Source organism: Ostrea edulis, chromosome 7 (assembly GCF_947568905.1).
Source record: "Ostrea edulis chromosome 7, xbOstEdul1.1, whole genome shotgun sequence".
NCBI lineage: Eukaryota > Metazoa > Mollusca > Bivalvia > Ostreida > Ostreidae > Ostrea > Ostrea edulis.
Window position 1 is genome coordinate 80,842,253 of NC_079170.1, and position 25,580 is coordinate 80,867,832.

A 25,580-nucleotide genomic window follows, 5' to 3' on the forward strand; every position below is an offset into this window, starting at 1 on the left:
CTATGAGTAACGCTAAGAGAGTTTGTGAAGCTATGTCTAACGGTGATTTCTTTGTTTTTAGGAAAGCTCTGTGTGGTTGATATTGGGACCTTGTAAAGTTGTAAAGAAGATTTTCGAAAAAAAATTTTTATTTCGATAAAGATATTTCTTATCCATACCATGGGTCGGGACATGGAGATCCTTAAATTCACATAACCTGAAGATGCTTCTTTTATATCTTTTACTTTTGTGGTCCTTGAGATGAATGTTTTTAGCAACATATATTGAAACTCAAATCTTTAAACGCTTACTGCACTTACTCTGGTCCTTAGACTCGCGGTCTAAGAAATCTTCCCAAGACACTTTTAAACACCCCAAACTGTTGTGCCAATCAATCCTGTCCACAATGCTGGTTAAAGATGGCCTTTTTCAACAATTTGTGATTGTTTGGACAATACCTATATATTTACATGAACTACATGTATATAGTTATTTTATTTTATAAGCACAAGATTCACCGAGTTTGTTTAAAGTATAGACGTTTAGATACATCTATAATTTTGCTAAATCCGAGTTCACACACATAGAAACAAAGACTGCACTGTGTAAGAAGCCGATGAAGAACTTATCAGAAAAGCCAACCTTACGCCTACCTCTTAGATGATATACAATTCAGTAGATGTAAGGATTCATAAAAAATCAAACTGTGACAAATCCAAGCAATATCAGAATTTATTTCTTTCAATACAATGTTTATTCTTACGTTCATTATACTATAGTATATTAAATGTTATTCACAATTTTCTCCGTTATCTGATGCTTATAGTAGTACTCGTTGGACTCGAATTGATACATGTATCAATGTCCTAATGCGATACGTTTGATCCAATGAACTTGAAAGGGGTATTTCGTCGGCGTGAAGACGGAGTTTTTCTGGGGGTTAAAACACTCCACGTCATTGAGGGTGTGGCCAAGCTGTGACGAGATCCCGCCAAATATGTATATCTTGCCACCTAAAATGCGAGCAAATATAGAGGCTTTATACTCATAGCGACATACATGTATAAGTACAATCTTCACGATAGGAGGAATTACAAATAGTTTTGAGTATAAATTGTACTACGACTCGAGTACAATTATTTTGAACCCATAATACACTAAAGTTGGAATGTATTTAGCATACAAAATTTGCTAGATCTCGAGTATGTATACTAAAGTCCGAGTGTATTTTGTATCGAAAGTGTACTAAAGCTTTTAGACTAGTATAGGTTGCATTCCAAGTGTACAAATCATAAGTATGTTTTCTATCCAAAGTGTACTAAAGCTTGGATGTATTTTATATCTAAAGTGTACTAAAGCTTGGATGTATTTTATATCTAAAGTGTACTAAAGCTTGAGTGTATTTTGTATCTAAAGTGTACTAAAGCTTGAGTGTATTTTGTATCTAAAGTGTACTAAAGCTCGAGTGTATTTTGTATCTAAAGTGTACTAAAGCTCGAGTGTATTTTGTATCTAAAGTGTACTAAAGCTCGAGTGTATTTTGTATCTAAAGTGTACTAAAGCTTGCGTTTATTTTATATCTAAAGTGTACTAAAGCTCGAGTGTATTTTATATCTAAAGTGTACTAAAGCTCGAGTGTATTTTATATCTAAAGTGTACTAAAGCTCGAGTGTATTTTATATCTAAAGTGTACCAAAGCTTGAGTGTATTTTGAATCTAAAGTGTACTATCGCTGACACTTGATTACATGCTAACTCAGACATTAGGCTTCCTACCAATACTCGAGGTGAAAAAATCAATAGACCACTTTATTCGAAGAGAATTTCCTGCACTCATTTCTATGATACACAGTGTTATTGTATATTCTGTTCTATGATACACAGTGTTACTGTATATTCTGTTCTATGATACACAGTGTTATTGTATATTCTGTTCTATGATACACATTGTCATTGTATATTCTGTTCTATGATACAGTAATCATTCTATATTCTGTTCTATGATACACAGTATTATTGTATATTCTGTTCTATGATACGCAATGTTATTGTATATTCTGTTCTATGATACATAGTGTTACTGTATGTTCTGTTCTATGATACACAGTGTTATTGTATATTCTGTTCTATGATACACAGTGTTATTGTATATTCTGTTCTATGATACACAGTGTTATTGTATATTCTGTTCTATGATACACAATGTTATTGTATATTCTGTTCTATGATACAGTGTTACTGTATATTCTGTTCTATGATACACAGTGTTATTGTATATTCTGTTCTATGATACACAGTGTTATTGTATATTCTGTTCTATGATACACAGTGTTATTGTATATTCTGTTCTATGATACACAGTATTATTGTATATTCTGTTCTATGATACAGTGTTACTGTATATTCTGTTCTATGATACACAATGTTATTGTATATTCTGTTCTATGATACACAGTGTTCTTGTATATTCTGTTCTATGATACACAATGTTATTGTATATTCTGTTCTATGATACACAGTGTTATTGTATATTCTGTTCTATGATACACAGTAATCATTGTATATTCTGTTCTATGATACACAGTGTTATTTTATGTTCTGTTCTATGATATGCAGTGTTATTGTATATTCTGTTCTATGATACACAGTGTTATTGTATATTCTGTTCTATGATACAGTGTTATTGTATATTCTGTTCTATGATACACAATGTTATTGTATATTCTGTTCTATGATACACAGTGTTATTGTATATTCTGTTCTATGATACACAGTAATCATTGTATATTCTGTTCTATGATACACAGTGTTATTGTATATTCTGTTCTATGATACACAGTGTTATTGTATATTCTGTTCTATGATACACAGTGTTATTGTATATTCTGTTCTATGATACACAATGTTATTGTATATTCTGTTCTATGATACAGTGTTACTGTATATTCTGTTCTATGATACAGTGTTATTGTATGTTCTGTTCTATGATACACAGTGTTACTGTATATTCTGTTCTATGATACACAGTGTTATTGTATATTCTGTTCTATGATACAGTGTTATTGTATATTCTGTTCTATGATACAGTGTTATTGTATGTTCTGTTCTATGATACACAGTGTTATTGTATATTCTGTTCTATGATACAGTGTTATTGTATGTTCTGTTCTATGATACACAGTGTTACTGTATATTCTGTTCTATGATACACAGTGTTATTGTATATTCTGTTCTATGATACGCAATGTTATTGTATATTCTGTTCTATGATACAGTGTTATTGTATATTCTGTTCTATGATACACAGTGTCATTGTATGTTCTGTTCTATGATACGCAATGTAATTGCATATTCTGTTCTATGATATGCAGTGTTATTGTATATTCTGTTCTATGATACACAGTGTCATTGTATATTCTGTTCTATGATACACAATGTTATTGTATATTCTGTTCTATGATACACAGTGTTATTGTATGTTCTGTTCTATGATACACAGTGTCATTGAATATTCTGTTCTATGATACACAATGTTATTGTATATTCTGTTCTATGATACACAGTGTCATTGTATATTCTGTTCTATGATACACAATGTTATTGTATGTTCTGTTCTATGATACACAGTATTATTGTATATGCTGTTCTATGATACACAATGTTATTGTATATTCTGTTCTATGATACAGTGTTATTGTATATTCTGTTCTATGATACACAATGTTATTGTATATTCTGTTCTATGATACAGTGTTACTGTATATTCTGTTCTATGATACACAGTGTTATTGTTTATTCTGTTCTATGATATGCAATGTTATTGTATATTCTGTTCTATGATACGCAATGTTATTGTATATTCTGTTCTATGATACGCAATGTTATTGTATATTCTGTTCTATGATACACAGTGTTATTGTATATTGTTCTATGATACACAGTGTTATTGTATATTCTGTTCTATGATACACAGTATTATTGTATATTCTGTTCTATGATACACAGTATTATTGTATATTCTGTTCTATGATACACAGTGTTATTGTTTATTCTGTTCTATGATACGCAATGTTATTGTATATTCTGTTCTATGATACGCAATGTTATTGTATATTCTGTTCTATGATACAGTGTTACTGTATATTCTGTTCTATGATACACAATGTTACTGTATATTCTGTTCTATGATACAGTGTTACTGTATATTCTGTTCTATGATACACAGTGTTATTGTATATTCTGTTCTATGATACACAATGTTATTGTATATTCTGTTCTATGATACACAGTGTTATTGTATATTCTGTTCTATGATACACAGTGTTATTGTATATTCTGTTCTATGATACACAATGTTATTGTATATTCTGTTCTATGATACAGTGTTATTGTATGTTCTGTTCTATGATACACAGTGTTATTGTATATTCTGTTCTATGATACACAGTGTTATTGTATATTCTGTTCTATGATACACAGTATTATTGTATATTCTGTTCTATGATACAGTGTTACTGTATATTCTGTTCTATGATACACGATGTTATTGTATATTCTGTTCTATGATACACAGTGTTATTGTATATTCTGTTCTATGATACACAGTGTTATTGTATATTCTGTTCTATGATACACAATGTTATTGTTTATTCTGTTCTATGATACATAGTGTCATTGTATGTTCTGTTTTTATAAATATTGCATGAAACCCATCTTGCGTGAAGTTTTGGGATTCCTATCCTGAAGTTTGAATGCACAATCCCGGGGTTATTGGAAGGCATTACACGATATCTAAGTTAGGATATCTATGCCCAAATCACAAATTCGAATTCGCAATACCCTTACTTTCTGGTGTTATTTATCAAGTCGTTGTCAATGGGAATTAAGACTATCATAGTCGCAGGAGAGGCTCCGTGGCAGGTGAGAATAATTTTTCAAAAGAAATTACTGCAAGAAAGTTTAATTCCCTGTTGTATTTTTTAAACATAGTGTGAGTCACCTGTGACAAACGATTTTGAAGTCGCTGTAGTTGATGTGCGATCCATTAGATCACATCGCCAATTTTTCCCAAGAAGTAAGCGGCAAGAGGGGTAGGTATTGCTAAGCGTTTAGTACGGCAAGTGTTACTAAATTTAACACAGACTTACCTGACTCAAAACACCCGGCACTATGTCGCTTTGTGAGCAAGCACTTCTTCCAAACCCAGGTGTCATTATTGACGTCATACTCATCCACGTCATTTACACTTGCAAGACAGTGGTCACGTGATGACCCTTCCAGTGCCAAACCTCCACTCAAGTACAAAGACTGACCAACAGACACAAGGCTGGCATAAGAACGTCCGTATCGCAGGTTTCTCTTTAAAGTCCATCTGAACAAGAAGAAAAATACGACACTTTTGTAGTTCCAATCAGTTCTTTCATTAATTGTAACAAATACTATTTCAAAGACTTTTCCTACACTCCGTGATTAAATGTCGTACTTATTCATATGGGGGTCAAAACACTCCATGCTGTCTAAAACCGGAAAATGCCCCGATTCATCCACATCATTTCCATATCCGCCAGCAACAAACAATTGTCCACCACATTCGGATGCGCATGCGCCCATTCGCGCTTCCTTTAATGCCTTCACAAAAAACCAACAGTTTGAGGATGGGTCATAACATTCCACCGTATTAAGAATGCTACAAAGACAAAAATCCCATCAATTACATACAGGTTCAGGAAACTGATTTTCAAACATCATCTTTTTTATTAATTGTCTTTTTTTAAAGTAATCAAACAATGTAAAACATACAAAGCAAATAAATAATTGTCAGTAGAAAAACCTCACAGATGTAGAAATGCATTGTATTTTAAGTTTCTTGTGATTTCTTCAAATTACAAAGACATTTTAAGAGTGTAATAATTATTTGGAAGTATATCATTTAACAGTTTATAATTTAATGAAATTATGTTTGAAGAAATTGATCTGCAATTAATGCTCCTCAGATTAATGTCCACGTGTAGTTAATTAACAAGTGACAGAAGAAACATCGTGTCCGAGACCCAGGGAATCAAGACACTTTATAAAGTTCTATATTATTACGTCACCTGTTCTCCTCGCCTATCCCGCCTATAGCGTATATCTGATCGTTCAGTACACACAGACAATGGTACATCCGGGCGATACGTAAAGGTGCCAGCGGTTTCCATGTCCGACTCCTCCTCTCATACATCAGAACACCTCTGCGGGGGGATGACACCCCGTGTTTTGTATCACACCCACCTGATTAAATAAACCATCGATTAAAAACTTTCAAAGTTGTTTAAAATGCCTGTATACATGTACATGTATATATTTTTTCTAATGACAACTACAGTACGCTCCTTATGACTGTTTGAGATTCAGTTAGCTTATCATGACGTTTTGTTTTATCTGATTGAATATATAATTACGAGATGTAATCACGGAGAAAAATATTCATTTAGGGAGGGGGAAATTACCAGTCACGGAGAGAAAGTAATATTGGGATCTAGCCTAGTATATGAACTGACAAAGGCCATGGAAAGCATTCCAAAGAGGGGCTGAACACATACTATTGACAATGTGAATTTTGAACCCTTTCATATGAACAATCGAATTTCCATAACGTACAGAAAAATGGAAAATTGTCAAGAGGTACTATTGGTAATTTTAATCATAGTATCTTTGTGATTTCTTTGTAGATATGAGTGTGACATTTCCATGTCTAATGATGACGTATGGATGGGTCGATGAATATGACATTACCTATTATATACATGCGTTGTTTGTGGAAAACAACAGAGTGGTTACGGCTAGGGTCCTGTTTTGAAACTTTATGTTCGGAATCTGCAATAAAAATGCATAGAATTATCATTTAAAACACAAAAGTCATTTTTCAAATTTGATGTCTCGGTGATGATCATTTGATTTCAAACCTTTATATTTCGAACGCTTCTTTGATGACGTGGATCCACCTGGTGACCTCTGACCCTCCGACGTGGTACATGTATCCGCCAAAGTAGATTGACTGTCACAAGAGGAAATACGTCCACTGAAATCGTCCGATTCACTGTTTTTCGTTGAAGAAACATTCTTTCCACACGTGAATTTTTCCTGTTCTGACATCTGATTGGATGAATGCGTACCAGATATCATTTGATTGGCTGGATATATTTGGTCTTCTTTATAAATACTAACTTCACTCGCACACTCTGCGTTGTTGTTTCGGGGACTCCCGTGTGAGGGGGAGGGGGAAGTTCTAATCCTCGACATCCCTGGGTCACTGTGATATCTCGGAGAACAACTCTCTCTCCCGACCTCTACAGTGACGTCAGACTTGACTCTACTGCATGTCCTCTGCAAAACATACACCATTATATACTTATATCATTATATACTTAAATCATTATATACTTATATCATTATATACTTTATCATTATTTACTTACATCATTATATACTTATATCATTAGTTACTTATATCATTATATACTTATATCATTATTTACTTATATCATTATATACTTATATCATTAGTTACTTATATCATTATATACTTATATCATTATATACTTTATCATTATTTACTTATATCATTATATACTTATATCATTATATACTTAAATCATTATATATTTTATCATTATTTACTTATATCATTATATACTTATATCATTATATACTTATATCATTATATACTTACATCATTATATACTTACATCATTATTTACTTATATCATTATATACTTAAATCATTATATACTTATATCATTATATACTTTATCATTATATACTTATATCATTATATACTTATATCATTATATGCTTATATCATTATATACTTTATCATTATTTACTTATATCATTATATACTTAAATCATTATATACTTATATCATTATATACTTATATCCTTATATACTTATATCATTATATACTTATATCATTATATACTTTATCATTATTTACTTATATCACTATATACTTATATCATTATATACTTATATCATTATATACTTATATCATTATTTACTTATATCACTATATACTTATATCATTATATACTTATATCATTATTTACTTATATCATTATATACTTATATCATTATATACTTATATCATTTACTTATATCATTATATACTTATATCATTATATACTTATATCATTATATACTTATATCATTATTTACTTATATCATTATATACTTATATCATTATACACATATATCATCGTATATTTATATCATTATATATTTATAGCACTGTAAAACATACACTATACACTTTTATCATTGTAAAACACACATTATATACTTGCATCATTGTATGACTTAACGGTATATCATTGCAAAACGCACATTCTACTTATATCATTTTAAAACATACAACTATATACTCTTTATCATTGTAAAACACACAATATATATTTACAACATTGTAAAACATACATAATATACCTATATTATTGTGAAACATGTATACCTTATATGCTTACATCGTGATTACTGTAAAACATAAATTATATACTTATGAAAGGTGAAGATAACGAACAGTGATCAATCTCATAACTCCTATAAAGGTGAAGATAACGAACAGTGATCATTCTCATAACTCCTATAAAGGTGAAGATAACGAACAGTGATCATTCTCATAACTCCTATAAAGGTGAAGATAACGAACAGTGATCAATCTCATAACTCCTATAAAGGTGAAGATAACGAACAGTGATCAACCTCATAACTCCTAAAAGCAATACAAAATAGAGAGTTGGGCAAACACGGCTCCCTGGACACACCAGAGGTGCCTAGAAGGAGTAAGCATCCCCCTGTCGACCAGTCACTCCCGCCGTGAGTCCTGTATCTTGATCAGGTAAACGGAGTAATCGGCAGTAGTCAAAATCAGTGTGCCAAGAACGGACTAACAATCGGTATGAAATACATTAAATGGCATTTGATCCAATAACAGGTTGTATTGGCAAACTAGATCGCTATAACGACCATTTGATTTGCGAAATGCTGACTTTAAACGAAACTGTTGAAATTCCTGTAACATCAACTTGTTTGTCAGTAGCCTAACTTGTTTTAAAAACTGATCGTACGCAGAACAAGCTCTTGTGTATCGAATTAGTTGAGTGATATAAACACCATAAGAAGGTGATAATGGAATATTGCTATCAATATGGGAAGTTGACGATGGAGAAGCTGAAATCATCCTGTTTGTCATAAGTTGAATTTATTAGATGACCATTAATATTTATTTTCAATGACATATCGAAGTACGAAGTTCAAAGGGATGTATTGAATCGTCATATGAATGAAAATGATTATTCTTAAGATAAAACGTCGTCAATATACATTTATCTAAACGTCGAGATGAAGGTCACAGCAAGAGATTTCTTCTTCTCATGTAGAAGCTTTTGAATAAACAGTTCAGCTAACAAAGGGGCATAAATCGTGTTCATGGGAATTTCAACAGACTGTTAAAAGACTACCAAAGCCTACGAAGATATTGTCCACGAGGAACTCCAGCATTTATTTTATTTCAACTTCAGAGTATTTGTGTGTGGAATCAGAGTGGTGTTTAACAAAGTAATTTTTTTGAATGACTGATCACTATATACGATTATTTCCTTTTTCAATTTCTGTTGAAGAAGCAACTGTCAATGAATTATAAGGTCTAGTCTTTGATTTATCGTGATGAATGGTCATGTAAATTGTTGAAAAGGCATACGTTTTGATGTTGTTGATTTGAGAAAAGTTTCGCGATTTCAAATTTACTAAAAGTTCTTTAGAATGTTTTATAATCCACATTTGATTTACAGCACTTTTGGTATATGTTGCGTCACAGTGTGTTTGAAGTTTCTCCTTGATATTGATATTACATGTAGTAATTATTAATAATGTACCGAATACAGTGATTTCATTCTTTGTTTTCCCTTTTAGAAAATATACATAAATCGTATTGATGCACCTGACCACTTCTGGACTGTTTAGTATGTAAAAAGTCATTTCTTACATTATACAATGACTACTCACGGTGAGGTAATCGCTGACACTGGCGCTGGAATTGACATTATTTCTGTGTGTGGGGACACTCAGACGAAGCGGGTCCTGTTTATGCAGCATCGACATCGTCATCAGCCTATGCAAATAAATTAAAAGAACTGTCAGCATATACAAGTGGGAAGAGAACACTGAACAAATGGACACAAGCAGTAGGTGTGTTTGTGTCTATTATGCGTTATAAAATACATGTACCATGTTTTATTCATAATTCCTTTCATAAGGAAGTTATTTTGAATACTACCAATAACAAATGAACAAAAAATGTTCCGGTATACTGCTGAAAAATTATTTCATTTCACATTCAAATATATATCATGTTGTAAAGGAAACCAAGTGAAATAAATGTGATACCAGTTTGCTTCGTGAATCCTCTGCATGCAAGTTGTACTTGATTTCAAGAGACTGCAGCGCTCCACACATTCGTACAGCTCGGCGTGGTTCATAAGAGGAAACCGAACGCACTCCATCACCCGGTCCAAGTAGTTACATCGCTCATTTGCATCAACATTCTGCAGCCAGTTCAAGCACGAATAGAAAATATCCATCTCACTGCGCAGAAGCAGCGCGCCATGTGTCAGAATCAAGCAAAGCGTGTCGACATCTAGCTGCAGGAACGTTTTGCAATCTTTCACTCGCATGAATTTCGAGGAAATACTTCTCATGATGAAATCGCAGTACTCCACATCGTGTGTGTCTTTCATGACGGAAAGCAAGGCCACAAGTTCATCATCGGTCAAAACATCTATGTGATCGAAACATTTTTGCCTAACGACCGAAACGTCGAACTTGTCAGCTAGTTTGATGATATCAGGAATAAGGACGGTTTCCATTCGTAGTTCACCAGTGTATATGTAGTTCAAAAGAACTTTAACAGACCGTTCGGAAACCCCCGATATCCGAATGTCTTTAGGCTTTTTATGTTTCAATGGGTTTTCGTGTTCTAAAACAGAAGCTAAGTAAGGACTAAAGCAAGCCAGTACGATTCGGTGGGCGGGATAGGTGTCCTTCCCCACGTGAACGCGAATATCACATATATTGCTGGTCAAGTAGCTCTCTCTGATGTAAGAACCAGTCTCGGCAAAGTGCATCACTTTGTTCAGCGGGACATCATGGAATTTATCCATGAAGCTCTGCAATTCACGTGGTAAGTTGGGCAAGTAGTCATCGGACGTAGCTCTCATGATATCATTTAACTCGTGCTTGAATTTGACAGGGCTCATCGTGTTGTCCTCGTTGACTTTAATGAGTGGACGGGCATCACGTCTACCCTGACCTCTGAGATCCAGGTCCTCTCGGGTCTGAACTTGGTGTGATGATATAATGGTCTCCTCCTCGAATCCTCCACCACCTCGTGTGCTCTCCCCTGACCTTGAGTCTCTAAGCGACTCAATGGGATATTCTTGTGTATGTTGACTGAACTTCACCAGGCTTGGTCTTACTAGGTTCACGCTGCTGTCCACACCAGCATTCGAACTCGCACGAAGACTCGATTTTCTTTCTGGTTGTGCGGCGCTAAGTAAAGATGTCAAACTAGGGGGATCCTGGGTCTGCGTCTGGCTATTTCTTGCCAGTTTAGACTTGGACTTTGTGTGAGATTTTTTGGGTGGGGTATATTCCTTGGAACTCTGGTTATTCATTACCCTTGCTGATCTTGATGAGACAAACGAGTCATCGTAGGAGAGCGGCATTGGCGCTTCCTCCACGTCTTCATTATCCATCCCTACATCTTCAACTGGTTCCTCAACTGGACTCTGATACGACAGATTCGGGATACTTTTCGTTGGATCAAACGTTTCCTCTATGAAATCTGTTTCTGGTTTCTTTAGCTGGATTGCTCCTAAGAGATTTTTCATCGGATCACCGCCCGTATCTTCATCAGGGGGAGGAGCCGGGGGAGGGGCCGCTCGGCTCGTGGAGGGTTCCGGTTCCTCTTTTGGACCTTGATACGACAGGTTGGGGATGCTCTTTGTCGGGTCGAATTTTTCCTCTGATGGATTGCTAGACCTGCGCTTTAACTGGATGGCGCCTAACAAATTGTTCCTCATCGCACTTCCTGAGAGTGGTGGACCTCCTCCAGGGAGATGATTCTGGTTTATATCGTCTGGAAATCAATGTAAATATAACTGGACGTGTTAGTGACAATTTAAGCAAAGGTTTTTCTTTGTTGTTTATGCTCCATTCCAAAATCGTTCCCTTATCAGGGGCAGATCAGGTAATTGGGGTTGGGGGTTGGGGGGTTGGGGCTTTATGAGGCAGGAGATTTGGGGACCCTTTTGAAACTCCAGGGCGAAGTCCGGGGGGGGGGGGGGGAGATATCCCCCTCGAATTCCAGGATTGTACAGATTTTATAGGGCTTGAAGTATGTCTCCTATGTAGTGATTTCAACTATTTTCTGTCATTTTTAATAATGTGAAATTATTAGAATGACGCAAATTTTAAGGTTTTTTTTTGGGGGGGGGGGGGGGGGGGTGTAAGTTCTCCCGATAAAAGTAATTCAATAAATCAAAATATTTTGTCATTTATTTTTCCGAGAGTGGAGGAAATTATTGCTTCTTTTATCTTTACATTCTTCTAAACCAAGGACTATGATTTACCTTAAATTTTAGATTTTAAAGGGGAGGGGGCGCAGCCCGTCACTGCTTATATACAGGTAGAGACACGCCATCAGCTGTAGGTGAACGGTTACACATTTAGACCTGCGCATTGGACAGTGGCAGTGAGGGTTTTCTGTCGTGCCAATACCTACTGTGACACAGAACCTACAACGTACTTTTAAAATGTCTTCGATTTGACGCAACATCGGGATCGAGAATCCAATCCGCGACTTCCCAGGTTATACGATGGCTAAAAGGTATCACACCGGAAATGAACTTAGTCAATTGTAGTTCCATATATAAATAAAGAATTTTTTTTTTTCTTGCGCGATTTTTCTCATTTCCTCTTCTTCTTTTCTAAAATATTCTGTACCCCTGATTAGGAAATTTTGTGTAATTTGTAGAAATAAACAAGTGTATACAAAGGAACTATTTGCTGTTGGTAGCTGAGGCTACTTCCTGAGGTGCACTCCGGCTGTTTACACACATGTTCAAAACACGTGGATTTGAGGGTAGTCTTGTTTGCGGGCAATTTATTTTCGAAAATGCCGCGTAGAGTATTGTTTTTCTGGTGTCGGCAGACAAGATAGGTAACATAGAACGTGTCTGACTGCGTTATTCGGCATCAATTTTGTAAACTGATTTTTAATGATTTTTTCCCCTCTATAGTAATATATAGATAGTAATATATAGTGAAAATAATTACCGGTGTGATACCTTGAATGAGTGACATCAAGCAATGGATGCTCGATGTATTGTTAGTTCTACTTATTTTGTTTTTACTTTCCTTAACAGTATACTTTACATGGTTGTCTAGTAGAAATATTTCACTGGTTCATACCTATAGAACTGTAGTTCTCGAGACGGGGGGGGGGGGGGGGGGGGGGGGGGGGTTACAATGCTGTAGCTAGTTGTATTTTAAATAAAATGCGTTAAATGCGATTTAATTAAAGCCAAACTTAATGACTGCATAGTTTTCTACAGACTCAAATCAAACTGACTCTTAAAACGTTTAACAGTAAATTTTATGAAATTTGCATGTATATGAAATTCCTTATGACCAAAATACCAGATGTGCCTATTCTACACAGAGCAGTTTCCTTGTCGATTTTACTCTGTAATGTACAAAAGCAAACTACACTTGTACTCAGATTGACGCGTCAGAACGAAAGGTAAATAGGAAATACATGTAGGCACATGCAAGCAATTCATAGTGAGGCGGATTTAGTGGGAGGACTCGACCCCTTTCCCTTCTCCTAAATTGCTCACATATTCTAATGTCAACCTTTTATCATTTTGTTATAGAATAGATAAATATTTATTCGGTATATACAAACATAAATACCAAGGATAACCCAGCAAAGCTCGAAAGCTCATTTCCAATGGGGTCCTTTGCTGCACGGATGTTTGCGCTAGGGGGTCATTTGAAGTCAGTAATCAAATATATGTACTAGTATTTTAAAGTTATTTATAATAATGGTTTGTTTATATGATATAGCATTTTTCACTCTGAAATACTCAGTATTCACAATTTTGTTTCCTGTAAACCAAATTGGTTCCGCTTAGGCAAGCCCCCATACCCCTATAAGAATCGTACTTATCATTCTTACCCCCCCCCCCTCTTTCCGGTAAAATGCCGCCGTTAATTACGACCTCCGGTGGGTAATATATTTTCCTCACAATTTACGTAGACAATTACACATGGCTGTTGATAATTTTAAAAGAAACTGGTTGTTATCAAGTGACTTCATTTTGTTTCAAGTTTGGGATAAGAGATTCTTTAAAATCACCTCGCTAAACAAATGGTTTAGTTTGAACATATTTTTAAGTACACGCACAATCAAAGAAACAACGGACTTGACGAATTTTTCCATTTTTGAAAAAAAGGACATCAGTGGCATTGTACTTTACCTTTCTTTAAATTCCGTGCGATATTATGGAGTTAAGATTACCACAGGAAATACGGTATCATTAAATTCCTAGTAAGATAAAATCACTACAGCAAATACGGTATTAGTGGAATGAAATTACTACAGGAAAAAAAAAACCCGGTATTAATAAGATAAAATTACTATGAGAAAAACGGTATTAGTGAGATAAAATCACATTTGTACTACAAGAAATACGACATTATTGAGTTAGAATTACTACAAGTTATACGGTTTTAGTGAGATTAATAATTATTACAGGAAATTCAGTAGGCCCCCTAAATTAGTGAAATGAAATTATTATAAGAAATACGGTGTCAGTGGGTTAAAATTATTTCAAATCATACGGTATTGGGATAAAATTACTACAGGGAATTCGGTATTAGCGAGATGGAATTACTGGGGGGGGGGGGGGGGGGGGGGGGGGGGGGTATTATTGAGTTAAAATTAGGACATACCGGCATTCAAGTATAGACAAGTTATGCGTGAAATAATGTCATACAGGCCTCCAGACTTTAAGAATAAGTGAAACTATCTTTTTTTGTGTTTCGACAGTGGAACTTCCATTTTTGATACCAATATTTCATCCTTTACTTACCATCTGATGAGTAGGAGGATGACGACCCCGCCCTTCTGCACGGAATTTTTCCGGGCAAACATTTTAGTTTCTGCATTTCCTTTTCGTAATTCTTGCGTTTCCAAGCAAAAAATTCCTCCATTTCCTCAGGAACGTCATCCATATTGAAGTCATGGTGCCGACTCGCGGACTTTCCTTTATTCACCCTTTGGTGACGGTCTTTTGAAGAATGCATTGTGTTATCTCGATAAATGCTTTGGTTTTCAGAATGAAATTGATCCCCGTTAGAACCATTGGTTTCTCTGAAATCGCCGTGCGGAAATGCCGAGCGTCCGTGCCCATCCGTTTCGTACACTTTATATTCTACATCGGGATCTTGCCATTCAACCTTCTGTGTAATATTGTCTCTACGTTTAATTTGCTCTTTAGACCGATGAAAAGATTGTGGATGTTCCGAAGACAGACAAATGTCTTCTTTCTCATGATCATAACCGGAAACGGGTATTCGTCTCCTCAGTGTCATTTCATTTTTTTGTAGTTCAGGAGATCGTAGATTCTAAAGTTTTTCCCACACAGGGAAAATAACAACTCAACGACGTCAATCTTACTTATTGTGACGTCACAATGATCCAAGTAGCATAGCATATTGTGACGTCATTCTATTGTGACATCACATCTTATCAACGTATATAGGCCTATTTATATCGGGAGGAAAATCATAATATTATTGTAAGCGACAAAATTTAGCTATTTAAATACTCCACACTTTGAAAATATTTATAACAAAACCAGATCCTCCCATCACACCCCATCACCCGAAATTCAATTCCCATGGAAAAGCGTTTTACATATCATTTTGATAAAGAGTGTCTCTGATATAACAAGATATTTATTTTGATATGATTAAAATTGTCCGTCTAGTCTCTGACATAACAACATAATGTATTCAACAGTTGCTTTTCGATATGATTGAGACTGTCGGTCTAGTTTGGAAGAAGAAAATTTTTTCTTTTTTTTTACTCACCCTTTCCTAAATTATGTTAAAATTTATCTTGGATGATATATATAAACATTAGCATATTTATCTTGGATGATATATAAACATGAACAAATTTATCTTGGATGATATATAAACATGAACAAATTTATCTTGGATGATATATAAACATGAACATATTTATTTTTCCAATCAAGGCCTGTATAGTAGTCGCAGGGGGGGCGTATATCCAATATGTTACCAGAGAGCTACAGATCCAGCAGTATATTCCCTGTTACGTAGGGAATGAATACACTTGTCATTTGTCACTTAAATATTGTCCATCTCAACTTCATTTAACAATATATTAAATTCTAAGCATACGAATTCTCTACAATGTTGAATACCCACTGTATACGTATAATAAACAGCTTATTTCTAAACGAAAAAGAATTTTACAAAATCAGATAATTTTATTTCAACAATAAGCAAATATATGTTGTTCGTTCTTGATCTTAGGTCACAAACATATCAGAAGTTAGGTCATTTTAAGAATTGAAAATTAACCTCATTGGATTAATGTCCAGAATGTTTGTACAGTATGCATTAATACTGTAATATGATGGTGTTAATCCCCTCCCCCTGTTACATGTCACTAATATGTATTTTCCCCCCCATATTTGGTCTTTGGCTTAGGCAATGAGTGCACATGATTTTATGAAGTTAAACAAAATCAAACTTAGGGTATATATACATGTGTACATGTATGCCGTATCAAATAGTATTTTGTTCGATGTTAAAAACCATACCAAAATTTTGTCGGTATAATGAACTATAAAAAATATTTGACAATTCCGACAAATTATATACTGGTATTAAAGGGCTACTGGTCTATTCAATGCAAGGGGGAAACGGGGGTTTTCTTACGTATTCATAAAGGAGTGACGTTTATGGTAAATTTTTTGTGTGGATTTGATGCAAATGGGGAATCGTTTTTGCTTTTCAAACACCCTTGTTCTCTTCTCAAAACTTACTTACTTATTTCAATATATGTATATATTTATATTGCAAATCACATGTTCCTCTATGAACCAACCAATTTCAGCGCGCGACACAATCCGTTCACATTGACTATGAACGGATTATGAACGAATCTCACTATTCGCAACTTTAGGACTAGGCTATTGCGCATGCGCTGAATATTAACAACAATATAGCTCGAATTTGTTCAGTTTTGTAAACAAAAGACCAATTGACGTGTGTCACAGCATCAGTACGTATTACAAACAGAAAACGATTTGCTTTACACAAATATTATAACGTACAGCACTCGTAAGGTTACTGAGAATAAATTTACACCAACGCCTAATGATAAGCATATAATTTCTTGATGTATTACGAATATATAATCAGTGGGATAAGACATTTTTTAAAACGTGGATAAATTAGTGTTTTGTGATAATGACACGTGTATTTAAGCTTCCTGGAACATGAAAAAATGTATAAAGAGACACCAGATCAGAGAGAAATATTTATTCGTGGTTCGATTTCCTCCATTGTTTACATATAGGTTATAGTGCAATATCCTTGACCCAGGCGCCTATGGATTTTCCAAGTTTTATGTCTGTCAAGTAAAGGGTTCTCAAGATATATTGGGCAGAAAATATCTTAGTACATGTATGTCCAGAATAATTGACTCTCGATAACTTTGTGACCACAAAAAGTAATAGGGGTCATCTACTCTTTAGGTAGAATCTGTGTATCAAGCTGGGTGTCTGTCAAGCATATAAAGCAGAAAACATCTGTCTATGTCCAGTTTGAACCTTGACCTTGTGAACTCAGAATCAACAGGGGTCATAAGCTTATCAAGAGGAACCATTGTACCAAGTTTGATGTCCGTCAAGCAAAGAGTTCTCAAACTATTAAATGAACACTATCTATCTATGTCCATTGGATTGACCCCTGTGACTTCAAATCGATATGGGTCATCTAGGGGAAACCAATTTACCAAGTTTCGTAACTATTAAGCAATGAGTATTTAATTTAGATATCGAGCGGACATGGCGATCTACAATCCGAGCATCGTGTTCTTGAACGAATTGCACATCTACGAAAAACTATTAATTCTTTTATATGCTGATTACGCTATAGTATTTGCCGAATCACCGGAAAAGTTGCAGAATGCTCTAAATTATTTTGAGTGTTATTGCGACTTCTGGAAATTAAGTCAACACAAATAAAACTAAAATTATGATGTTTAGCAAGGGTCATGTACAAATAAGAGTTACGCCTCCTTCACATATGATGGTTTTAATTTAGAAGTTGTAGACCGTTTCAAATATCTTGGTGTAACATTTACAAATTCCGGAAGTTTTAAAATTGATATAAAAGAAAGATGTAATAAAGCTACAAGAGCAATGTTTAACGTCATCGCAAGATGTAAAGAACACAGCTTATCTATAGATTGTCAGTTAGACTTCTTTGACAAAATAATACAACCAATATTATTATACGGATGCGAGATATGGGGTTTCACAAAAAACATATTTGTTGAAAATTTTTATTTAAAATTCTGTAAATATATACCGAGTTTGAGTACTAAGACAACAAATGGAATGATACACGGGGAACTTGGGAGATACCCTCTTCTAGTGATAGTTAAGATGAAAATGATAGCGTTTTGGGCGAAACTTCATTTCTCTAGTAACACTGATAAACTGCCCGTTAGAATATATCATTTAGTTTATAAAAAAAACATCAAATGGTTAAAATTTATAAAAAATATATTGAATGAGTGTGGACTCTCATATTTGTGGACAACAGAATATCTATATAATCTAATTTGGGTAAAACAGAAAGTTAAAAGAATATTAATAGACCAATTTATTCAAGAATGGAGGAGTAATATTTATCGTTCTCCCAAATGTTTAAATTACAAACTTTTCAAACATTCCCTGATATTCGAGAATTATCTCGCAATTCTGCCTCGAAAATACGCACTAATTTTATGTAAATTTAAAACATTTTTGTCACGCAATCCTTTGTCTTTTTAGGCTTGTATTTAGAAGAAGCCCACTTGTAGTGAAAAGGTTTCCTGTAGGTGTCCAATAAGTTGACAATTGCTGTCCATTATTTTTAAGAAGGGACAGATGATGTCCGTTCTTAAAAATAATGGACAGTAATTGTCAACTTATTGGACAGTGCCAGGTAAACCCAATAACTTATTAGACATCTACAGGTAGGCTGAAAATAAGAGAAAGACAATACATTTGTCAAAGAGATACAAATTTAATTTTAAATTCCCTACAAGTAAGAATCAACACAGATATCGGAAAAATCACCGAAACACTTAAAAACGATATTTCCCTTTAGTAGAATTCTCTGCTTCAACTCGTAAGATTCACAATTTTTAAATTCTATTTGCCATTATTATATTGCATCAAAACTTAATTTGAAAGACACATTTCCATACTGTATTTGAATTTCGCTGGATTCAGAGGCACATTCCGAAACTTCTTCACAACGCTTTTTTATGTTTTCTTTATTAGCATATCCTAATTCTGAATTATTATTTTCGCTTTCATGAATAATTTCATTTCAGGAGATAGGTGTATTTGGCTCTTTTGGCTGGTTTTAGTTATTTCCTCATCCAAATATTCGAAAACACAATGCTTTTCAGATCAACATTTGGCTCGATAACATTCTCACCTTCCATATCCAGAATATTTGCAGCACTTTCACTAAAATCCTTAAATTTTGACAATGCAATGAAAATGCTCTCCCCATCAGAGGAAGACATGTTAATATGGCTCTGTACTATAGAAAGAGTGAATATACAACCTGCAGTACGATATTACTTATCTGACACTGTCCAATAAGTGAACAAAAGAAATAGAATTCTACGCAAGACTGCTTATATTTAATTATGAGAAATTAATTTTTGTTCCCACATGATGATAAAATTGACCAGAACATCTGACCACATTCAACAGCCTGAAAAGCAAGACTAAAATACCAAGGTGTGCAAATATGCAGCCAATTAGCATTCAATAGAAAACATAATTTTATGGCATTATCGACATTCGAAATGAGCATGAAACATATTCCATCTTTTTACTTCAGCTTTCCTCTATATTTTCACATCCATTTGAGGTAGACTTCAGGCTTAGTGATCCGAATGTTTTCTTGTGACAAATAAAAGTCAAGGTCATTCATTCCTCAAGGTCAAATTCTACCATTGAACATGTTCAGGGCTATACCGTTTCACAAACATATCTTGTTCAATATGATCACACTAAATCCTTTTATAGTACATTCTTTTAAGATATACATGTATAGTCAATCCTTCATTTGAAAACAAAACACACCACCATCTCTTAATTCATTTGTTTTAATTGTAGACTTTTATTTTTTGTAAAAAGAAAGCCTCACAAAACTTTCTACAAATAATGACAAATTATTTATGCATTTCAAATAAAACTGCAAAAAATAAATACAAAAATCTGTAAATGACATTACACTAACTACACTCATTCTTCGTACATATAGTCACAGAAATTCACCAGGCACTCTTACAATGTGTAGATAAAAAATATATCTCAATACAATACCACAGGAATGTTAAAGCTCTGTAGCAAATTCAGGGGAAGAAAAAAAACAAACGTCTCATATGCTTAATATTGCTTGCATTAAAAATGATTTTGAAAATACATATTGAACTGCCTCAGTGGAATAATTCAGACGTTTTAACGACATCTATTGCAAAATACATGACATCATCAAGTTCCCTTCTTGTTTTTCTAAGAAAAATGAAACAATATTTAATTTGTCATTTCATATGTAGTCATACAATGATTTCAGAATGAAAGGAAATTCTATTATACTGTTTACAGGACTAAAATAGTGAATCAGACGGAAAAGTCTTCGCTATGAGAAATATTCACGAGTGTACCAATAAATAAAAATTTGTTTAGAGGAATTCCCTCAGGTCATTATTTTGCATTTATACTTTTTTCTTTCATAGAAAGCGACACTGATTGAATGATTAATCTTTAAATACATCCAACCAGAAATACTATTTTTAGTAGTATTACAGTCACTGTGTATATTTTTCACCATATGTGCAAAAAATAGTAGAAAAACACCTAGATTATAGCGACATAAATGCCCCAGCTAGAACAAAGTTTAAATCTAGGACTTGTATCATATTGCTGTTTTATTTTAATGAAGATAACTGTTGTTTAAAAGGTATATAATTCCCTGGTATGATGGACAACCCTTACTGAGGTAAGGCAGATAACTCTTGCAGTCACGTTAAGCTACAATATAATAATTGTCATTGTTGAGAACAAAGTCTGCAAGATCATTACAAAATCCTAATGACAGATTGTCAATTCTGGACAAGGGACATAACTCTGCCAAACCAAATCGTTACATGAACCAAAAACGAAGATAATCAGTATACTATTGCAACTTATCTGTATCCTGAATTTCAATTCAAAATGTCTTTAAATGAATGAGACAATGAGAGGAAATTATTTGAAGTTTTCTAATTCTAAGTCCAAGAATGAAATGAGATATTCTCATGGTGTATCTAAATACCAAATTTCAGTTGAGTTGGTGCATCTGTAGCTGAGATAATGAACAGAGACTGAATTACACGCATGACAGAACAGGGTTACACTATATGCCTGCCATTTCATGACATGGGCATAAAATCAACATTCTGAGAAATGCTGTAAATATCACAATAAGCATACACACAAAAAAAAATCTGAATAAAAATCTCTCAATTCATTAGGGCCTGGAGACCATACATTCTATCCCCTCCCCAAACTGAGATCAAATATATTGACAGATCTACGGATACATGATTTACTATTTTCCTTCTAATGGAAAAATGATTCAAATTCCATACAAAAAATGCCTTAATCTTTAGTCTGTATGCTTCAATGAAATAAAATCGACTGTTAAAAATATGAACTGTTTGTATCTGATTTTTATAATGAAAATCCTTGATAGGATATGATAACTATATGGCACTACCCCTGGAATAAAATTAATTTCCAGAGCTTTTGTAAAGCTTTTGTAACATGGTCTGCTGTGAAATTGACCAACATTTTCATATAGTGTTAAAGTACATCTTTTCATAGCTTTTAAACAATTTTCACGAGTGAAAAACATATTGGCACAACAATGCATTTAGTCTAAAAATCAAAAACTTGTATTCTAGCGCAGACAAATAAAATCAACGACCAACTTTATGTCATATAGACTACAATATGCTACACAAGAGATCTGAAAAAACAGCATTTACACCAATATAAAAAAAAATATGGTTTGTTCCGTACACTGGAACCAATGCTGGTGATGTTAAAGCTAATGTTATTATGCATACTCTGGAATTGGTTTTTTTCTGGAATGTCTTTGTGATTGGAAGAAGTGAACATGTTCTATAAAACTTGCTTAACCTGAGACATAATATAAAAACGAGAACTCTGTGCATTGATAAAACCCCCATAATGTGGAATGCAGTAGTTAATAGTTATAACAAAATGAAACTGTCAACATGCTTTGATATTATGCTTTGATTAATCAGGATATGTGGTGTCAATTAGATGAAAGGATGATTAATGACGAATGGAATGAGGAGTGGATCCAAAGGGGGTGTCAGACGGTCGTCTCATCGCTGCACCTAAAATAGAGAAAATAAAATGTCTAAACTCATGCAACATCATGCAAATCCAATCCATAAACTTATAGGCATTTCATGCAAACACATCCCAAAATAGTTCAAGCAAAACAAAATGAGTATAAAACGAAGATAGGAAGCAATACATTTCTTTTTAATTATTCTTATGTATTTGTAATTTGATAAACAATACACGTAAAAATTGGGAAGAAAATGTGAAAAAAGGGTATTAAACATATTTTCAAGTTTCTCTCTCCACTGTTTCATTGTTATTATTTTACCAATACAATTAGTGTTTAACGATTACTTTTTGTCTCCAAGAAGCCCGAAAAGAATCGGTGGGCTGACTTACTCTGTGTCGGAAGAAATACTGCCATTGTGAGTTAACACCTGAACTTTCATCCGAGTTTCAGGTGGGGGAGGGGGTAGAATGTAAGGGCTCCGGGGGGAGCTGGATGGATCAGCTACAAGGCTGTCCTTACGAACGGGGGGTAAAATGTAATCCCTGTTTCCTGTAACATAAAGTTCACCACATGCACAAAGCAACAACCAAAGACACCATATACAGTGAAACTTCTCCAAACCGACCCCTCAGAAAACCGGTTCTCCTTGAATATCGGCCGAATTTTAAAGTCCTGGCAGAAATCTTAACATTTCCTTACAAAGAAAGTCTTACTAAACCGGCCACCCCTGAAAACCGGACATCGGCCACTTTTTAAAGTACATTTGTTAACAAACATGTGCAATTTACCCTAGCTTATCATACCAGCCACTTTTTGAAGACTAGAAAATTTTGGCCAGAGGGTGATCAAGATCATCCAGGTGTGCAACTGGACTGACCAACTGGCCAGGTGGGAAATCATCCACCAAAGGCATGAAAAACACCTGTCCAGTGGCCTCTTTAATTTCTATTGTTTACCTGTGCTTTCAAAGGTGTTAAGTGACACTTGGCTAAACCAAGTGACCATTCCAAATTCTATACAAAATGTAGGAGCAGTTAGGAGCATATTGATTGAATACAGTATCAAACACCATATTGTTGCACCATTCTATCGTATGAACATAAGCGGTAGTTAATAAAGAAATCAAACCCATGACTGTTAATGATAATTATTAAAAGATATCTTAATTTTCGTGGTTTCCATAGACTTAAAATTCCAAAGAAATATTCAAATTAAAATTTCATATTTACTACTGTACTTTTAAAAACGTCAAAACAAATTTGTTAATGATATAAGCGATGCATGTAAACAAAGTTTTTATAGGTAACAGGAATTCCAATATGCCTCTGTGTTTTCTCTACGTATCAGAATCCTATTATAGATTTTCAGTTTAAAATTAGATAATTTCATTGAGAATATTTCTTGTTAATTACACATGTATAATTACCTGTAGGTACAAGCGGACTAATTTGATCTCCACCGATAATTGATCATAGATCACCAGAAGAAAGGGAACAGTACCTACTTTGTGAATATTGAGATAAAATGTTTGAAAATGCTAAATTCTGGGTTAACCGGCTATCCCTAAAAACTGGCCGTTTTTTTTCAGTCCAAGAGCCGGCCGGTTTAGAGAAGTTTCACTGTAAATAATGTACTAATAATGTACTATCATACAAATGAACACAATCCTACAGAACATAATTTATGACTCAGAAAAAAAGGAGGAATTGGCACAGCTGTTAAAGCACTTCACATTTGGTAGGTATTTTACATGCTCATACAAAGCATTTTTTAACAACATTTAAAGCGCACTTTATATGTATATCAACAACAAATATTTACAATACAAAAGGTTAACAGCCGTAAATAATTTTCCAAATAAACATAACAAAAACAACAAAATCAATGTGATATATGTACAAGATGATATGATGAAAACTTGTCCATGTCGACGATGGTTACCAAGGAATAAATTCAACATCACAATCAGATGATTGTCAATAATGCCATTTATATAATTCCTAACTTACAAGGGGGTACCTAAGTTTCTAGAGATGACCCCACCCTCTCAATTAAATTTGTTCAAAATATCAGATGCATGCTTCTTTAGCCGCATTTAAAAGATTTTACATTTTAGTCGAAACATAATTATCACCAAATCTTAGGATTGCATCTCTTTAGTACTCCCATATACGACTAACACAATTTTGTGCGAGTTTGTTTAGCTATTCCGTATGTGCCGAGCAGAATGTTTCTCTGTCGACGGATACCTTGTAACTCCTGCTGTGCTGGCAGTGTAACATCTGGTGGATTGCTGGATACGGTTTGCTGATAGTCAGATTCACTCATGTGGAATCCTGACAAATTGGGGTCACCAGGCCAGTGCCCGTAATTTGGAAGAGAGGTGTATAGAGGGGGACCTAAAATAAAAGTCATGGAATTCAACAGCCATTTTCTCTGTGAGCATCCAATAGAGAGGTCCAATAAACCAAATACATGTATACAAAAGGTAGAAAAACAGTAAACTTAGTTTACATTAACAATAATGTTATGCAAGACTTCATCAGCTCAACTAATCGAGTCTGAGACTGGAGATTCGTAACTGACCTGAGTGTGTACTGTGTAGGTGTTTGTAACTGACCTTGACCTGAGTGTGTACTGTGTAAGTGTTTGTAACTGACCTTGACCTGAGTGTGTACTGTGTAAGTGTTTGTAACTGAGTGTGTACTGTGTAGGTGTTTATAACTGACCTTGACCCTGAGTGTGTACTGTGTAGGTGTTTGTTACTGACCTTGACCTGAGTGTGTACTGTGTAGGTGTTT

The 25,580-nt window shown here is 34.3% G+C and overlaps 1 protein-coding gene across 4 annotated transcripts in view; it reads right to left on the minus strand.

Annotated features, from left to right (window-relative positions):
• Nucleotides 1-697: 697 nt before the first annotated feature.
• The window catches only part of LOC125653748 (cadherin EGF LAG seven-pass G-type receptor 2-like), a 75,951-nt gene continuing 51,068 nt past the window's right edge, over nt 698-25,580 (minus strand). For 2 of the 4 annotated variants that reach the window (XM_056145463.1, XM_056145461.1), the window contains exons 32-34: nt 25,029-25,178; nt 23,169-23,328; nt 20,497-22,819 (exon numbers count right to left, since the gene is read on the minus strand). In XM_056145463.1, the coding sequence (XP_056001438.1) occupies nt 22,795-22,819; nt 23,169-23,328; nt 25,029-25,178 (335 nt within the window). In that variant the 3' untranslated portion in view covers nt 20,497-22,794. Of the gene's footprint in view, nt 993-5,125; nt 5,350-5,460; nt 5,665-6,073; nt 6,249-6,752; nt 6,834-6,922; nt 7,344-10,020; nt 10,127-10,401; nt 12,152-20,496; nt 22,820-23,168; nt 23,329-25,028; nt 25,179-25,580 lie in introns of those variants that run through there. The other 2 variants (XM_056145464.1, XM_056145462.1) reach the window with 2 other exon arrangements.